Source organism: Mycothermus thermophilus (assembly GCF_041956435.1).
Source record: "Mycothermus thermophilus strain CBS 625.91 unplaced genomic scaffold VTJ04scaffold_1, whole genome shotgun sequence".
In the NCBI taxonomy this organism is placed as follows: domain Eukaryota; kingdom Fungi; phylum Ascomycota; class Sordariomycetes; order Sordariales; family Chaetomiaceae; genus Mycothermus; species Mycothermus thermophilus.
In genome coordinates this window covers 1,785,880-1,801,231 of record NW_027191427.1, presented here as the reverse complement: position 1 = coordinate 1,801,231, position 15,352 = coordinate 1,785,880, and the positions used below count along the sequence as shown (strand labels likewise).

At 56.6% G+C, this 15,352-nt stretch overlaps 3 protein-coding genes across 3 annotated transcripts; 2 read left to right on the top strand and 1 right to left on the bottom strand.

The window, feature by feature from the left end:
• Positions 1 to 1,821: 1,821 nt before the first annotated feature.
• VTJ04DRAFT_659 (uncharacterized protein) lies at positions 1,822 to 3,483 on the top strand (the record flags this gene model as incomplete). Its single annotated transcript, XM_069364825.1, has 2 exons — positions 1,822 to 1,933; positions 1,997 to 3,483. The coding sequence occupies 2 exons, from the start codon at positions 1,822 to 1,824 to the stop codon at positions 3,481 to 3,483; spliced, it is 1,599 nt and encodes a 532-aa protein (XP_069223268.1).
• A 322-nt stretch (positions 3,484 to 3,805) lies between these two features.
• VTJ04DRAFT_658 (uncharacterized protein) lies at positions 3,806 to 4,837 on the bottom strand (the record flags this gene model as incomplete). Its single annotated transcript, XM_069364814.1, has 3 exons — positions 3,806 to 4,568; positions 4,652 to 4,702; positions 4,782 to 4,837. The coding sequence occupies 3 exons, from the start codon at positions 4,835 to 4,837 to the stop codon at positions 3,806 to 3,808; spliced, it is 870 nt and encodes a 289-aa protein (XP_069223267.1).
• Positions 4,838 to 6,932: 2,095 nt separating this feature from the next.
• VTJ04DRAFT_657 (uncharacterized protein) lies at positions 6,933 to 15,351 on the top strand (the record flags this gene model as incomplete). The annotated part of the gene is made up of 8 exons (XM_069364803.1): positions 6,933 to 7,933; positions 8,024 to 10,742; positions 10,807 to 11,152; positions 11,224 to 11,828; positions 11,879 to 11,994; positions 12,058 to 12,269; positions 12,327 to 15,203; positions 15,266 to 15,351. The coding sequence occupies 8 exons, from the start codon at positions 6,933 to 6,935 to the stop codon at positions 15,349 to 15,351; spliced, it is 7,962 nt and encodes a 2,653-aa protein (XP_069223266.1).
• Between the last annotated feature and the right edge of the window lies 1 nt (position 15,352).

Here is a 15,352-nt window from a genome sequence, read left to right as displayed (position 1 = left end):
CAAAAGAATTGTTGATGCAAACCTCGCGCAGTAAGAAAACCGACACACGCCGACGGTGGTGAGAAGAAAGAGAACGTAGTTGAGATCAACGGATGCCGGATAGCTCGTTGCATCCTTGTTGTGGTGTTTAAGGAGGCTTTCAGATTCCGGAGGGGTGTTGCAAGGGAGAAATGGGGCTTGTGATTGGCCGGCCAAAGTAAACAATGCCAACAAGCCAGTCGCCGCACGCAGAAGCCGTTGCCGGGCAACCGGCCGGCAGCTAGCCGGACTCACCCGCGGTTACCTGCTCCCAGACCAGCACCAGGACGGCAAGCTGCGTTCTCTTCCCGCCTGCCGTCTTGAGCTGCAGCAGCAGATCCCTGGTTCATCGTGGCAACTGACCAATCACGAGGGCAAAAGCCTTGATTGTTTGCAGCGGCCGATGAGATGCAGGCCGTTGCAACTCTTTTGTCCGGACAACAAGCCTCAAGTACCGAACACAAGATGAAACATGACAATGCTCAGTCGATGCCAGACGCTCGGCAACCCGACTTTGTTGTTGTGTTGAACAATGGAAGCCAGATGGTGGGAATTCACGTGGAACTGAGGCCCAGTGTAAACAATGCCTTAGACACCCGGAGCCGGCCTGCTGGACGCAACTCTATCTACTGCATGGCGTGGTACGGAGTAGGTGGTGTTGAGATCCAAGCATTCATGATGGGAATGACAACCCCTCATCCTTTACACGGCGATAGCACGAGATGACAAGGGTGATGGAGGGGCAGCGTCATGGAGTTGATACACGACATCGGAGCGAGAGAGTCGAGCCATGTACGGAGTACGAAGAGATGACTCCGCTGCCTCAATTGACGGCCTGTTTGCTAAGTACCACACTACCTGCTCACAATCGCTTGGTATCAGATTCATGTCAGCTGAGATACTACTCCGTCGGAGCATGGAGTACATACAATACCTAGTGTACACGACTAGGAAGTTGTGCTGCGGATTGTTACTGTGTATGTATGTACACTGTAGTAGGTTTATTCCAATTTTATTTCCAAGAATACCAGTAGCTCTGGACCAAGCATGAGCAGCACCAAGACGCCAAGCCTCTCGCCTTCTACTTAACAGCTCGGGAATTTTCGCTTGTCAAGATTTCTGCAACGCTTCCAACAAGCAACAAAAAGACTCGATGTGTCAAACACGACGAGTCAAAGACAAAACAATGGCAGCCTCGTGCCTTGGGTGCTTCCGATGCCTCCCGAATCTGTGCCACGCTCCCATGTCCGGCACTTCGCGCCAAGGCGTTGTGGGTTTCTTGGCATCTGCCCTGTGACGCAATGGACCTGGACCTCAGCGTCCCTGACCTATCGGCTACTGGCGGGAAGACATCGACTTTTTTACAATGCCATCCTGGTACAGTTCTGGGACTCGTAGAGACTCGGGCTGCTATCCTGATCCTGTTTTGGAATCCATTTCTCTAGCGAAAGCCCTGCCCGCGCAATCCGGCGGCATGCAGAAACTGTGCCGGAGATACACTGTTGACAGGCATTGTCTCCCCTGAGACCGTGTCTTCGGGCTGCGCCTTCATGGTCTTGACGGAGGAATCCGGGAACTTCCTTGAGAGTCTTTCTGCAGCACATATTATGAATGTCATGGCAGGTACCTTAGCATATCTTTAAATCTTCACCCATGTGTAACCATCATCCTGATTCCAGTTCCCTTCAAAGCCACTACTACTGCTGGTGAGGTCGAAGTGTCCCTTGTGTTCCCGAACCCATCCACATTCACACAAGGGAGTGTTCCATTGTCCTACCAAAAGAGCTAAGAACCCGTACCCTTATGGCGCCAATATCTCAGTGTCCATCGGCTGTGGCCACTCGCAGTCTGGTCCGCCACCGTTCAGGTACCATCCGGACGCTAGCTCCGCGCAGGTTCTTCAGCATTACCAAGAGTTCGTGTCCCCTCTCTCCGCACCTCCACGACGGTATCAAGCCATAACTGACTCCCCTCCCAGAGGATGTGTCTCATAAGCCACGGGTCGTGATCCTCGGCTCCGGGTGGGCTGGATATGGCTTCGCTCGAACACTTGACCCAGCCAAGTACGAGCGCATCGTCATCTCTCCACGCTCCTACTTCGTCTTCACTCCGCTGCTGGCCTCGACATCGGTCGGCACCCTCGAGTTCCGCACCATTCTGGAACCTGTTCGCCGACTGCCAGGCAAAATCGGCTTCTACCAGGGCTGGGCCGACGACATCGATTTTGATCGTAAGGTTGTCCGCGTCGAGACCAATGCCACCGAAGAGGCCGCGAGCAAGACGGTGGTTCCCGGGCCGGACGAGAAGCCGAAACCCAAAGGTGACCTGATCGACATCCCCTACGACAAGCTCGTCATCGCCTGCGGCGCCTACAGCCAGACATTTGGTATCCCGGGCGTGCGCGAACATGCCCACTTTCTCCGCGATATCGGTGACGCACGGCGTATCCGCCTCCGGGTCCTCTCGCTCTTCGAGCAGTGCGCGTACCCGCGCGGCGCCGGCCACCTCACCAACGCCGACAAGGCCCAACTCCTCCACTTCGCCGTCGTCGGCGGGGGGCCCACGGGCATCGAGTTCGCCGCCGAGCTGCACGATCTCATTCGCGACGATCTCGCCCCCATGTACCCAGACTTGATGCCGCTGGTCCGCATCACCGTCTACGACGTCGCCCCCAAAGTCCTGCCCATGTTCGACCAAGCCCTGGCCAAGTACGCCATGGACACCTTCGCGCGCCACGGCATCGAGGTCAAGACGGAGCACCACCTTGAGCGGATCCGCCTCGCCGACGGGCCGCTGGGTCTGAAACACGGCGCCGTCAAGATCAAAATCCGCGAGTACGGCGACAATGAGGTCGGCGCCGGCCTCGTCGTCTGGAGCACGGGGCTGATGGCCAACCCGCTCGTCGCTAAGCTGGCCGCGCGCTCGCACGGCGCCCGCCCCCTGGGTCCGAATCCCCTCACGGGCGCCCCGACGCCGCCCGCCCGCCGCCTCGTCCGCGACCCGCGCACCGGCGGGCTGGTGACGGACCCGTTCCTGCGCGCGCGCACGACGACAGACCTCGAAAGCGCCGACCCGAAGCCCGATGGCATGCTGGACGACGTGTTCGTCATTGGCGACTGCGCCGTCATCGAGTCGGACAGGGCGCTGCCCAAGACAGCGCAGGTGGCCTCGCAGCAGGCGACGTATCTTGCGAAGCGGCTGAACAAGTCCATCAGCAACGGGGGGGAAGTGGTGACGGCGGAAGACGACAAACCGTTCAAGTTCCGCAACTGGGGCACGCTGACGTATCTGGGCAGCTGGAAGGCGATTCACCAGAGCAAGGCGGACGAGCTGCGCGGCTGGCTGGCCTGGGTGCTTTGGCGCGGCGCATACTTGACCAAGAGCATGAGCTGGCGGAATAAAATGCTGGTGCCGATTTACTGGATGACTTCGTGGCTGTTTGGGAGGGGGATTAGTCGGTTTTGAAGGAGAAACGCGGACACAAGGGGGAGAGGGGGTCTACGTGGAAAAGACTTTATGTACGATTAATGGGGTAGTTTTGAACTTTGTATTATAGGGTGGGATGGGAAGATTGATAGACCAAGGGGCGATGGACTGCGCATGAATTGTACAGTACAATACAACAAATGCATGTATACACTAGATTCCCAACAAGACTGCCGGAAGTGTTAGAATGATGAGAACCCTGCCCATCCGTTCCACTCGGGCAAACCTTCTACCTTCACGCACGCTATCTCTATGTACAACCGAACCACCACGAAACCCTCACCGCTTCTCACCCTCATTCTCACCCCATCCTCACCTTCTTGGCCCCAATCTTGGTCGGCACCGCCGCGATCTTGGTCTCCCTAAACTCCCCTTTCCTCGCCTCCTCCAACCACTTCATCTCCACCGGCTTGACCCTCTCGCGTACAAACTTAACCAACCCCTCGGCCCTCGGCGCGCCCTCACGCAGCGCAATGCACGACGCCCGGGGCAAGCCCAGCGCCGCGGAAAGCCGGTCTTCGACGCCGGCCTTGGAGAAACCGACCAGTCTGATGGGTTCTCCCGAGGAGGTGGTCGTCGTTGACGTCGTCTCGGTGGTGGTAGTGGTGGTGGTGGTGGTTGAGGCCGATGGATGGGTCTGGGAGGAGGAGGCAACAGCGACGATGGAAGGGAAGTGGCTGTGGAATACCGGGGATTTGGGAGAGCGGGCTATGAAGACGACGGTGTAGGGTTTGGTCGTCGCCGGGGATGAGGCGTCCACGGCTGGGGATGTTTCAGGATTGGTGGATGACGCAGGGTTGGAGCTGGAGGAAGGAGGGATGGGGTTGGGCTGGCCCTGGCGCTGGGCTTGGGCTTGGGCTTGGGCTTGAGCTTGGAGCTGGCGAGTGATCTGTGCCAAGCCTACGTCGATGTAGGCTGAGATCTCGGGGGCGGGAGGTGACGGTGGTTCCGTCGGCTTAGCAGAATCCTCGGGTTTCCGAGCATCGACTTGCTTAGACCGTTTCCGCTTCCCCTTGGACGGAGTGATGAAGGACCTGCGATGGGACCCGATCGGAGACAAAAGCCTGGTTGGGGAGGTGGTGAGTTAGGGAAGGCTCTTGTGTGACATGAGGCCGAGTGAGGGTGATGGGACGAGGCTCTCTCATACTGGCACAGGAGCTCGAGAATGGCGTCTTGATCTTCTTGGCTTATCTCTGGCCTTGCTCGGTCAGCTACAGGTCAACTTGCATATTCATGTGCCTGAGGTGGGAACAAGGCTGGATGAGCACGCAACTCACCATTCGACAGCAGTGTAGGGCGTGTCGAGGGTGTGGACGATTCGTTTGCGGTCCATGATTTTTGTTTGACTGTGCAGGATATACGGTCGTATGGTCTCGGGGCCAAGTCGGACCGAGCTCCAAACACTCTGTGAGACTGACTGTGGTTATGTTCCAAGGTTGCCCGATACTTATCTGGCTGAAGTATGTCAAGCCGAGTATCTGTTTGTTGCCAGTATTCCAGACAATTGACAAATACCAGCAACGAAATCAACAACCAATCGGACGTGGTGTTTAATTCGTGTCCGTGTAACTGCACTCCCTCCTTTCGTTGGTATCCCACGTTTCTGTCAAAAGATGGCCAGCAGCACATGTCACCAAAACTTTGCTGGCCCGGATCAACGTTGAGGATGCAGGGGTGTAAACGTGCGAAATAGACAATAATACTGTGTTGATTGACATTTGGGATTACTGTCCAAATCTCGGGCACATTGGCTCCTACAAGCTATAGGTACTCTCTGTTCACAGATGGCTGAGCTCATTCCGTGTCAGTAGGAAATGGAATTTTAGGTTTCATGATCTTGTTGAGCTCTTTCCTTTCAAGGATGTATTATATGTGTTGAACGTTGAAGCCTGGAGACGGGCCGCTTCCAAGATGGCCATACTAATATACACAGTGCGTAAAACAAAAGTGGTTGACAATGTGTCTCCAGTTCCAGCTCCAACGTCTTGCTTCCGTGGCCATGAAACAGACAACACTGAGCTGGGAAAAACGGTCCATCATAGAAAAAACGAGTTCAGCCTCAGAGGAGTACGAGTACATAATAAAGAGGGAATTTCGATAATTTTGTCTTTTCATTCTGAAGCCTGCTGAAGTAGGTTTCTTCATCCCATCACGGTCTAAGTTCTGGTGATGTCAGAGCTGGTCGAGCCTCAGGAAATCATCAGGTCGGTGTTGCCCATTGGAGGCGTGTGATTGGATGCAGCCACACCCTGGCTTCGGCAAGAGCGGGGCTGCCAGAGCTTCCTGTCTCCACACCCCACCCTGTCCCGCCAGGCCGCGCAACGTCGAAGGCAGACGCGACCTTTTGCCCCGCCAATCCATCTCCAGCTCTGATGGGCATTTCAACCACAATCCCACCGCAACCTTGAACCCGACTCCCAGTCACAAGAAAGCTTGTCTGCTTTGATCCTGCCTATCCGCATACCGTCAAGTCCCGACCTTGACTCAAGCTCTACGCAAAGTCGACATCGCCAAATACTTTTACTCCAATCCAACGAGTCGAGCTCATCGGTCGGTCGCTCGACAACTCGGGTAAGCGAACCGCCTCACCTCTTCACAAGGGTAAGTCAAGGCCGCCTTGTCTACTTCTACTGCATCTTCCCTTATCCGAGAGAGAGCCCCGCAACCCACCCGTCACCTATCCCATCCCCAGCTACACCTGGCCCGAAACATTACATCAGTGTTTCTCTCAGTTGGCCGCCCCGTCTTCCATTCACGCATTCTGCGTTTCCCGTCATTCTCCACCATCCACATTTCCCTGGTCGGTTCCCCAGTCCCAGAGCTACTTAGCTCCCACCTTCCCGTCTGCACTCTATTTTCTGGCATCCGGGTTTGGGGACAAGCTCGAGGAACACACAAAACAAAAGAAAGAGGCGAGACACGGACAAGAAATATTCGGCCTATCAGGTCGCTGATTGCCCTTCGGGTCCCTTTTTCTTTGTTCCCTTCTCCTCTTCTTTCTCGTCCCCCAGCATTGGCAGGCAGCCGCGTGGTCTTCCATCCTGGGCTGTCCACTGTTTTTGCCTGCAGCGGGACTGCTGGAGCTCTTTGGCTCTAAAGGCCCGGCTTTCTGGTGCATGCAGCCGGGAACCCCAAACTTGCCATTTGGAGATTGGATCCAGTTTGTCTTGATCCAGTTGGAGGCGGACAAGCACGAGAACCCGCTGCTGGACACACTGAGGGAACCTTGTCTGCCTGCTTGTTCTTCCAGGTCGCAAGCGCAGACGGGAAGCAAACCTGGAAGCCGACCTCCCAGTATCCACCCCACCTTTCACCTCCCACTGTTTGGAACCCGGACCTTACCCTTACCTTGCCTGCCTGCGTACCTTGACCGACCTAGGAACCTTGGCAGTTGACCGCATCTCAACAGACCGTTGTTCCCCGGCCACATGCTAACAACAACCCCGGATTCAAGAAGCTGCCACCGGGTCAGCCCGAGCGGAGCACCTCCGCCGTTGGAGCTACCGTCGCATCCCCAAGACTCTAATACTGCGGCCCCCATGGCTCAAGCTTCGACTTTCGATCCGCCGAGAGAACGTGCCGTGTCCTCCGAGCCTTGCTCGACCCGTCCTAATCCCTTTCACGACGACGACGACCATTTGTCATCGCGGAAACGTCGACGTACCTCTTTTACAAGTGGCTCCCGTAGCCGGTCGGTCGACACCCCCAGGTCGTCCACGAGCTCTCCGAACAAGGACACCACCCCAATGACAGAGCTCCGCAGCGATTCTGCCATGAGGATCGACTCCGAGCCGCCGGCACCCGCCACACCGGAGAAGAAGCAGCAGCCTGCCGGCGACCCTGCCTCGGCACCCCGCTCGAGCCGCGTCACGATTAACGTGCGGACGCCCTCGCAGCAGCCTCTCGAGGCGATTCCGTCCTCTCCCTCGTCGCCGAGTCCCCAGGAATCCGATAGACGCTCTGCAACAATCACTGGCGATGACGAACCGACCGAGTCGGCCCCAAAGCAACCAGAAGCCCGCATGGCCGAACCAGAACAGCCATACCAAGACTTTGGCTCCCAGGCTGATCTGTCCGATAGTGGGAGCCCGCCAATCGAGGTCGTCTCGGTGAGCGCCGATGAGGATGCCGATTTTGACGACGACGATTCTATCACCATGTACGACGAGTCCGGTCGAGCTTTGGACTTTGATCCGTCAGTCGTGTTTCCTTTCCACGACGGCGCTGAGTCGTACCTCGAGACCGTAATTCGCCTGCTACAATACCTGCCAACCCACGAGCAGGTTCCCCGAGCTTTCATTGAATGGATCGACAAGTATCTCGGCTACATCAAGGCCGCTTCCCCGCGGGCCATCGACGAGTCTTACTTCTCGTGCCGGGAGATGTGGCAGCCTGTGCCCCAGCTTCTGTTGCACATGGTTAGCAGAAAGTGAGTGCTACAGTTCCGGTTGAACATAGAGTCCGTCATGGAGCGTCAGCCCGCACATGATGCTAACTTCTTGTCCTCCCTTCTCTGCAGGAACCCCTACCCTCGGTCCAAGGATATGCGCCAAGAGATCTTTGCCTTCTATCGGTCTTTCGCTCAGCTCACGGCTTGCTTCGTCGAGATCGACTTGCGTCTCTGCAAGAACCAGGGCATCTCCGACCAAGCGCGTCTGGAGGCTTTTGCTTCCCCTCCCTATCTTCAAGCACTGAGCGCCATCACCCGTCGGGAAGAGGTTCAGGTTCACACCGTCCATCTGCGGAACGGAGATGAGGATTGGAACTACGTCGCTGAGATCACCGCTATCCTCGATGCATTCCAGAGCTTCCCCACAACCCAGGGCGGTTCTCTGAACAATCTCAGGCTGCTGGCCGCGCACCAACTCCGATATGCCGGGCAGTTCCCCAGGGCCGTTACGGAGAATCTGGGCAACATCTGCTTGGTTGCCGGGAACCTCTTGAAGTACCTTCATCGCGGGGCGGTGCCCCCGACTGCGCCGTCTGCCCGACTGGACGGACGGGACCTGAGCCGCATGTACCAGATGTTCACGGTCATCTCCGACGTTCTCTCCTCGGTCATCGAAAAGAATTTAAATCAACTCTCTGCCGACGCCGCGAGCAGTCTCATTGAGGGATTGGTCGAGATCTACCAGACATGCCTCGCCACTCCCGGTATTGTGCCTCTGGAGACGATCAACGAGCAGCTCCAAAATCGGCCCGCGATTCCTCAGCACAACATTGCCGAAGCCATCGCCTACGCTTGGAAGTTTAACCATTTCATCAAGCTCATTCGATCTGGGCAGATGCAGCTGCGCGTCATGGCCGTGAGCACCATGTGCACCGACCTGGTGGCTCTCTACCGCAAGAGCGTCGAGCCTTTGGGTGAAGAGGTCTCGTTGTCGCTCCTCCACTACGTCGCCGACGTCTTGCTGAGCACCGGTTTGGTCAACTACATTTTGGGCCCGACGTGCCACCCTGAGATCACCCTCGAAAGCAGCAACATCATCGGGTTCTTGGTGGTGTCTAACACGTACTCCCGCGCTCATACCGATACGCTCTGGCAGACGGTGACGACGACCCAGGACCCGCGGGTTTCGGATGCCCTCCTCCGTATGATCGCACGCATTGCCAACCTCTTTCCTCAAGATGCCCTGCTGTACTTCATCGAGAAGCTCAAGACGGTGCCCATGGAGGCCTTCGGCCCGAGCATGCGGGAGTTCTGCGACCAGATCCTTAAGCAGTTCCTGGCTCGCTTTCCGGAGAGCCTGGCAACAGAGCCCGCACCGTACGACCTCTGCATCCGAATCGTGCGTCAGGCTTCGCGCTTCGGTACGCAAACGCCCATCGCCCACCCGGAGGCCCAGCAGTTCGCAATTCAGAAATTTGTTGAGCTTCTCAACCATGGACCCAATCCGGATGGCCGTTGGAACATCTATCTCAACTGCTTGGATGACATTGCCACACCATCGCCGACGACTCTCGGAAGCTTGTGGGTGCTCAAGATGGCCATGAGGTTCCATCATGCACACGACCTGAGCGAGTTGGCTCATGAGCATGACTTGACGAAGCTCGTGGTGGAGGAGCTTGCAGCCGCCATCCCAGCCGCAAAGGCTGCCGGCTTCCCTGCCGTTCTTAGTGGCGGTCACAACGCCCCGCGCAAAGACATTCTGATGTCTTTGATATCTCAGGAGCCTGACACCATCAGCGAAGACCTTGGAAAGAGGCTTTGGAATCTGCTTGTAGGGCCGGAGGCTGCATGCCAGGAAGACCGAGAAGTATCATGGCAGATCTTGACACTCACAATCAAACGGAGCCAGGGCGGGAGCGGTAACCACTTCACCTCGACCTGCTTTTCTGAGTACTTTCCGACGTTGGACCCTAGCCTTTTCTGCCAGGGTGCCTTGGATTTCGTCCGGGAAGCGGTCATGCCGCTTGTCAATGACCCGACGAGCATCATTCTGGATGACGCCGACAATCCCGATCATTCCGGTATCGAGATGCTGTGGCGCATCGCCCTGACTGCGCCTCCTGGGACGATCGAGAATCAGGCCATTCTTGCGCTGGCCGGCGATGTTTACATCAACAGCCGGTCCATCCGGTCGTTTCCGCATTACAGGGCCCGGAAGGTGCATCTGGCTCTCGTGGGCCGCTGTCTGCGGCAGCTGTCGGCCGCTGCTGCGAAGCTGAAGACGGCCCCTGATGGCACTTCAACTAAGAACGACGATGCTATGGACATTGTCAACGTGGACGAGCAGAAGAAGGACCATGAGCTTCTTTTCACTCGTGCCTTGGCCATTCTCCGCGAATTCCATCGTCTTCACCAATCCAGGCCCGAATTCTCTGCCCCCGACATGAGGTCGCTTATCTTGGAATCCCCCAAGAACGTGGAGGGCGAACCCGCTGAGCTCAAGTACCAGTCCTTTGACGGCACCACGCAGACCTCAGTGATGCCTTTGAACATCGGCAAGCGCAACACGGCAGCTTCGCTGTTGGCGAGCTTGCGAGAGGCTACCGGCTTCGAGCGCTACCGCATCTACTATCGCGGGCGACCCTTCGTTCCCCAGGAGAGCGATATCTGCAAGTCACTCGAAGACTTGCAGATACATAACGGGATCATTCTAGTCAAGAAGGAGCCTGACGACATTCCGGCATCTCCGAGGGTTCCTGTGGGCGCCTCTCCCGTTGAGATCGAGATTCTGAGTCACTTTGACGAGTTGTGGGAGTATCTCTCCATGGATGAGAAGCTCGCGCGCCAGGTACGACTACTGACCGAGCATTGCCCATGTTGTCGAACACTTTTCTAACCAGAACTCCTCCCAGGTTTACGGCTTCTTGACCGGGCTGCCAGCTGACGACGGCGTGGTGGGCGCTCTCAAGGACACATCCCTCTCCCATGTGGATACATTTCCACTTGGCCAGCCCTTCAAGTCGCTCTACGCCGTCCATGCTCTCGTTGAGCATCTCAGCTCTTGGCGGCGCGGATCTGTCGCTGCGGCAAGCGATTCCCAAACCCCTCGCCCCTCGCGGGCTGATGCTGTCGGCCGGACCATGACGATCGTGGTTCAGGCAATTTCAGATCCTGAGGTTATTGCCCGATGCCCTACCCAGGGGCTCCAGATAGAGCTTGGCTCCGCTCTCGTCCAGTTATTTTCCTCTCTCCTCAAAGGTGATTAAAGCTTGTTCTCCATGTTCAATAGCGATGCGTTGATTGCGCGTAATTGACTGACTGATGACCAGATCCCGATCTCCCGAAATCCGCAGCCGAGTCCATCCAGGCGCCCCTGTTAGATCGTCTCCTTGAAATCCTGTCGGTCGGCCTCTCATCGGATTCTCCGCAGACTGCGACGAAGCACACAACCCACTGCTTGCAGAGCATCCTCGAGTCCTGCAGCGTGAGCGAGAGCTTTGGAACAGCGTTCTCTTCCCATCCCAATGTCTCGGACCTGGTGGTGAACCTCCTATTTCGGGATTCTCGGGCCTTGCTCAGGAAGGATACCGCACTGCTCATTTGCCATGCGACGGGAACCGTCCCGGAGTGCGAGCGGTACAGGGCGTTTGAGGAGTTCCTTGCCTCTAATGCATTCCTGGACTCGGAGTGCTTCGTTTCGACAAGTCCACTGCTCGAGTCTCCGTCGTCAATCAGCAGGTTCAGGAGCTTTTTCTGGCCTCTGGTCTCCGAACTCGTCAAGCCTGCCTTTTCCGAATCCAACCATCCGGTTGAGCTTCTTCGCCTCTGCTTTGACATGTTCAAATGCATGAGGAACTCGGGAGTTGAGGATCTTAATGTCGAACAGCTCACGCGCGACCTGTTCGATATTCTTCTCCGCTATACGACAACAGAGGTTAGTCATTTTGCACGCATCGGTTTGGCTACTAGCTAACGCCCACTTAGGATCTTACCAAGCCTGATGAAACCGACCTCACTGTGATGTGGCTCGTGCGGCTCCTTCATGCCATTATCTGCGAGGACAACGAGCAAGTTGTCAGCCCTCCCGTGCTCCCACCGAGGTGCGTACTGAATGGTTGGCAACGATCGTCCGGACAAATAAATGTTAAACACCGTTTGAATAGGGGTGTCGCTCGCAAGTTGTTCTGGAAGCACCTTTACCCTCGCCGACTTGACGGCCGCCGGGACGCCGTCCTGAGCCGCCCAATTTCGAACTCGCAGACCCGGGGCTGGTTGATTGAAGTCATCTTTGCGGTGGTGAAGAATGACCCAACCCAATACATGTGGCTGATCAAGGACCTGGACGACCTGGTTCCGGTCTACCAGAATCCAGATGGTAATCACCAGTTCCCGGAATATCTAAAGGCTCAATACAGATCGCTGACGGTTGCAGGTGACTTCTACGACTACGAGCTCCCCCAGCAATTCGACCGGACCAAGGCCATGAGGGCCCCATGTGGCTACTCTGGCGTCCGCAACCTGTCCAACACGTGCTACTTCAACTCTCTGCTGACGCAGCTGTTCATGAACGTTGACTTCCGCGAGTTCATCCTCGGTGCCACCGTTCGGGATCGCGACGATCAGAATCTGCTCTTCCAGACCCAAAAGCTGTTTGGGTTCCTCCAAGACAGCCTTCGCCCCTTCGTTAATCCAGAAGAGTGCGTGGCCAGCATCAAGACGTACGATGACACGCAGATCGACGTCATCAACCAGATGGACGTTGATGAGTTCTTCAACCTGCTTTTTGACCGCTGGGAGGGACAGTTTGCCACGGCAGAAGAGAAGAGTCGGTTCCGGGTCTTTTTCGGAGGACAGTTGGTTCAGCAGGTGCGCTCCCAGGAGTGCCCACACGTCTCGGAGCGGCTGGAGCCTTTTTCGGCGATTCAGTGCGACATCAAGGGCAAGAGCTCGTTGCAGGAGAGCCTTCAGGCCTATGTCGATGGCGAGATCATGGAGGGCGATAACAAGTACAAGTGCTCCACTTGCGACCGTCATGTTGACGCTGTCAAGAGGGCTTGTCTGAAGGATATCCCAGATAACCTCATCTTCCACCTGAAGCGCTTCGACTTCAACCTCCGCACAATGCAGAGGAATAAAATCAACGACTACTTTGCCTTCCCGGATAAGATCGACATGCGACCCTACACAATCGAGCACCTGAGCAACCCCAACGACGAGCAGCCGGAGGACATTTTCGAGCTCGTCGGCGTCCTCGTTCACACCGGAACTGCCGAATCGGGCCACTACTATTCGTACATCCGTGAGCGCCCCAGCAACGGTGACGCGCAAACGTGGGTCGAGTTCAACGATGAGACGGTCACCCCGTGGGACCCTGCAACCATGGCGAGCGCTTGCTTTGGAGGACCTGATTACCCTTCGCCTTTCCCTTCGGGCAACGGGGTCTTCGAAAAGCAGTACAGCGCCTACATGCTTTTCTACCAGAGGTCGTCATCACTCGCCAAGAACCAAGCAAGGTTGCAACACCCAGGATCCACGGTTCCTCTCGCTGTGGCCATGCCCGAAGACATCCGGGAATATATTAAGGAGGAAAACGACTGGCTACTCCGCCGCCAGTGCCTCTTTGATCCATGCCAGATCCAGTTCGTCAACCTGGTTCTTCGCCAACTGAGCACATTGCACCAGGGACAATGCTCTCGTGAGCATATTATGGAGGATAATGCCATCTCCATGGCCATCAGCCACCTCGATCAGGTCGCTTCACGCTCAAAGGAGTCCATCGACTTCTTCAACCTCGTCGCTCAGCTGCAAGAGAAATGCCAGTCGTGCGTCCGGTGCAGCCTGGCTGCATTCCATTACTTCTCTCAGTTCCCATTCACGTTCCGCATGATGCTTCAGAAGAATCCCGACGAGGATATTCGCCAGGCTGCCGGTACCCTGATGATCAGCATTCTCCAGGTCATCAAGGAACATGCCCCGCGGCTTTACGGCATCCCGGCCGGACAGGATGCAGAGCATGGAGATGAGGAAGATATCGACCCCCATCAAACCGTGTTGGGGCGCATGATCATGTCCATCTTGGACTGCCTCTGGGCTAGCTTCCACGTGAGTCTCCGGGCATGGCCAGAGGTGTTCAATTTTATGCTGTCCTTCGTCATGCTGGGCCGTTGGGAACTTTCGGCCTTCCTCACCCATAGTCACTTCTTCAAGTGGCTGTTGTGGATCATATGGGCCGACACCAGTGCCGAGCCCTTCCTCCCGCCTCAGTTTGCCCGGATGGTGGCCATCGTGGCCAAGCGGCAGCCTAACCGTCAGCCGTCATACGAGTCCATCATCGCTCTCATTGACTACATCATCAAGAACGTGCAGTTTACAGACGCCAATGGGCAACCCAAGTACTTCGTGAATGATGCGGCTATGCGTGCTAAGGTCGCCACCAACTCTGGCCAGCCGTTCTTCTTGATCAGGCCAGAGTTCGAGATTCTCCATCAAATGGGGCCGCGGCAGATTCACGTTAACATCTTCGTGGACCGGCTCATTTCGATCAACCAGAACCCGACCGCCACCGCGTCCATCATCGAGCATCTCATCAAGGGAAGCCGCCAGCTTCAGCATGGCGTGTTCCACACCCTGGTAACCCGGATCACCGGGCAGGCGACGCACCATAAGGTGGCACCTTACCTTCGCGTGGCGGCAGGGCCATTCCACCGCTGGGCTAGCGACGCGGGTTTGATTAAGGATTTGTTCCGGCACATTGCCAAGCAGTGCTGGCCGATGCTACAGAACAACGAAGGCCGGGCGTTCTTGGAGTTCATGAAGGCCACGGCGGACGGCACGCGTGAAGGCACTGGGGAAGATGAAATCGACGTTGCGCTGGACTTCCTTGGGAACATCCCCATCTGGGCTCCTGGGCTGCTTGGCTTTCCGGATGCGTCGGTCAGCAGTGAGACGGAGGATATCCTGCACGAGCGGCTCTTCCAGTTTGAAGATCACCACCCACCGGAACGGAGCAATGACACGGAGCAGATGGACGAGGAGGAAACGCTGGCGAGGAAGCGCTGGGCCACGGCCCGCTCTCTGGGATTCAAGTGCCTTATCTACCTCCGAGATAACTACGTGATCCGGAGCGCCGAGGTGACAGAGCGGTCGGTAGGCGCACTTCAGAGGGTCATCAAGTCGTGCGCCAATTACTTTGACCTTGAGGATCCGGAAAAGGATCAGGAGGCTCAGGCCTTCACACAGCTCAGCGCGAGCGTTATGGAGTCCATTGCGGGACTGATGGTTGTGGGCGACATTGAAGAGGAGGGATCAGGTATGGTACCGCTTCTTGGCTTGTGACGTATAGCAGAGTTTGCTGACGTTCAGGCCTGACAGATTGGGAGGGTTCATCGATTGGCTCGGGCAAGCTTGACGGCTTTGAAGATATCACGGCCGAGGCACTGCAGGGCGAGGACCTCTAGG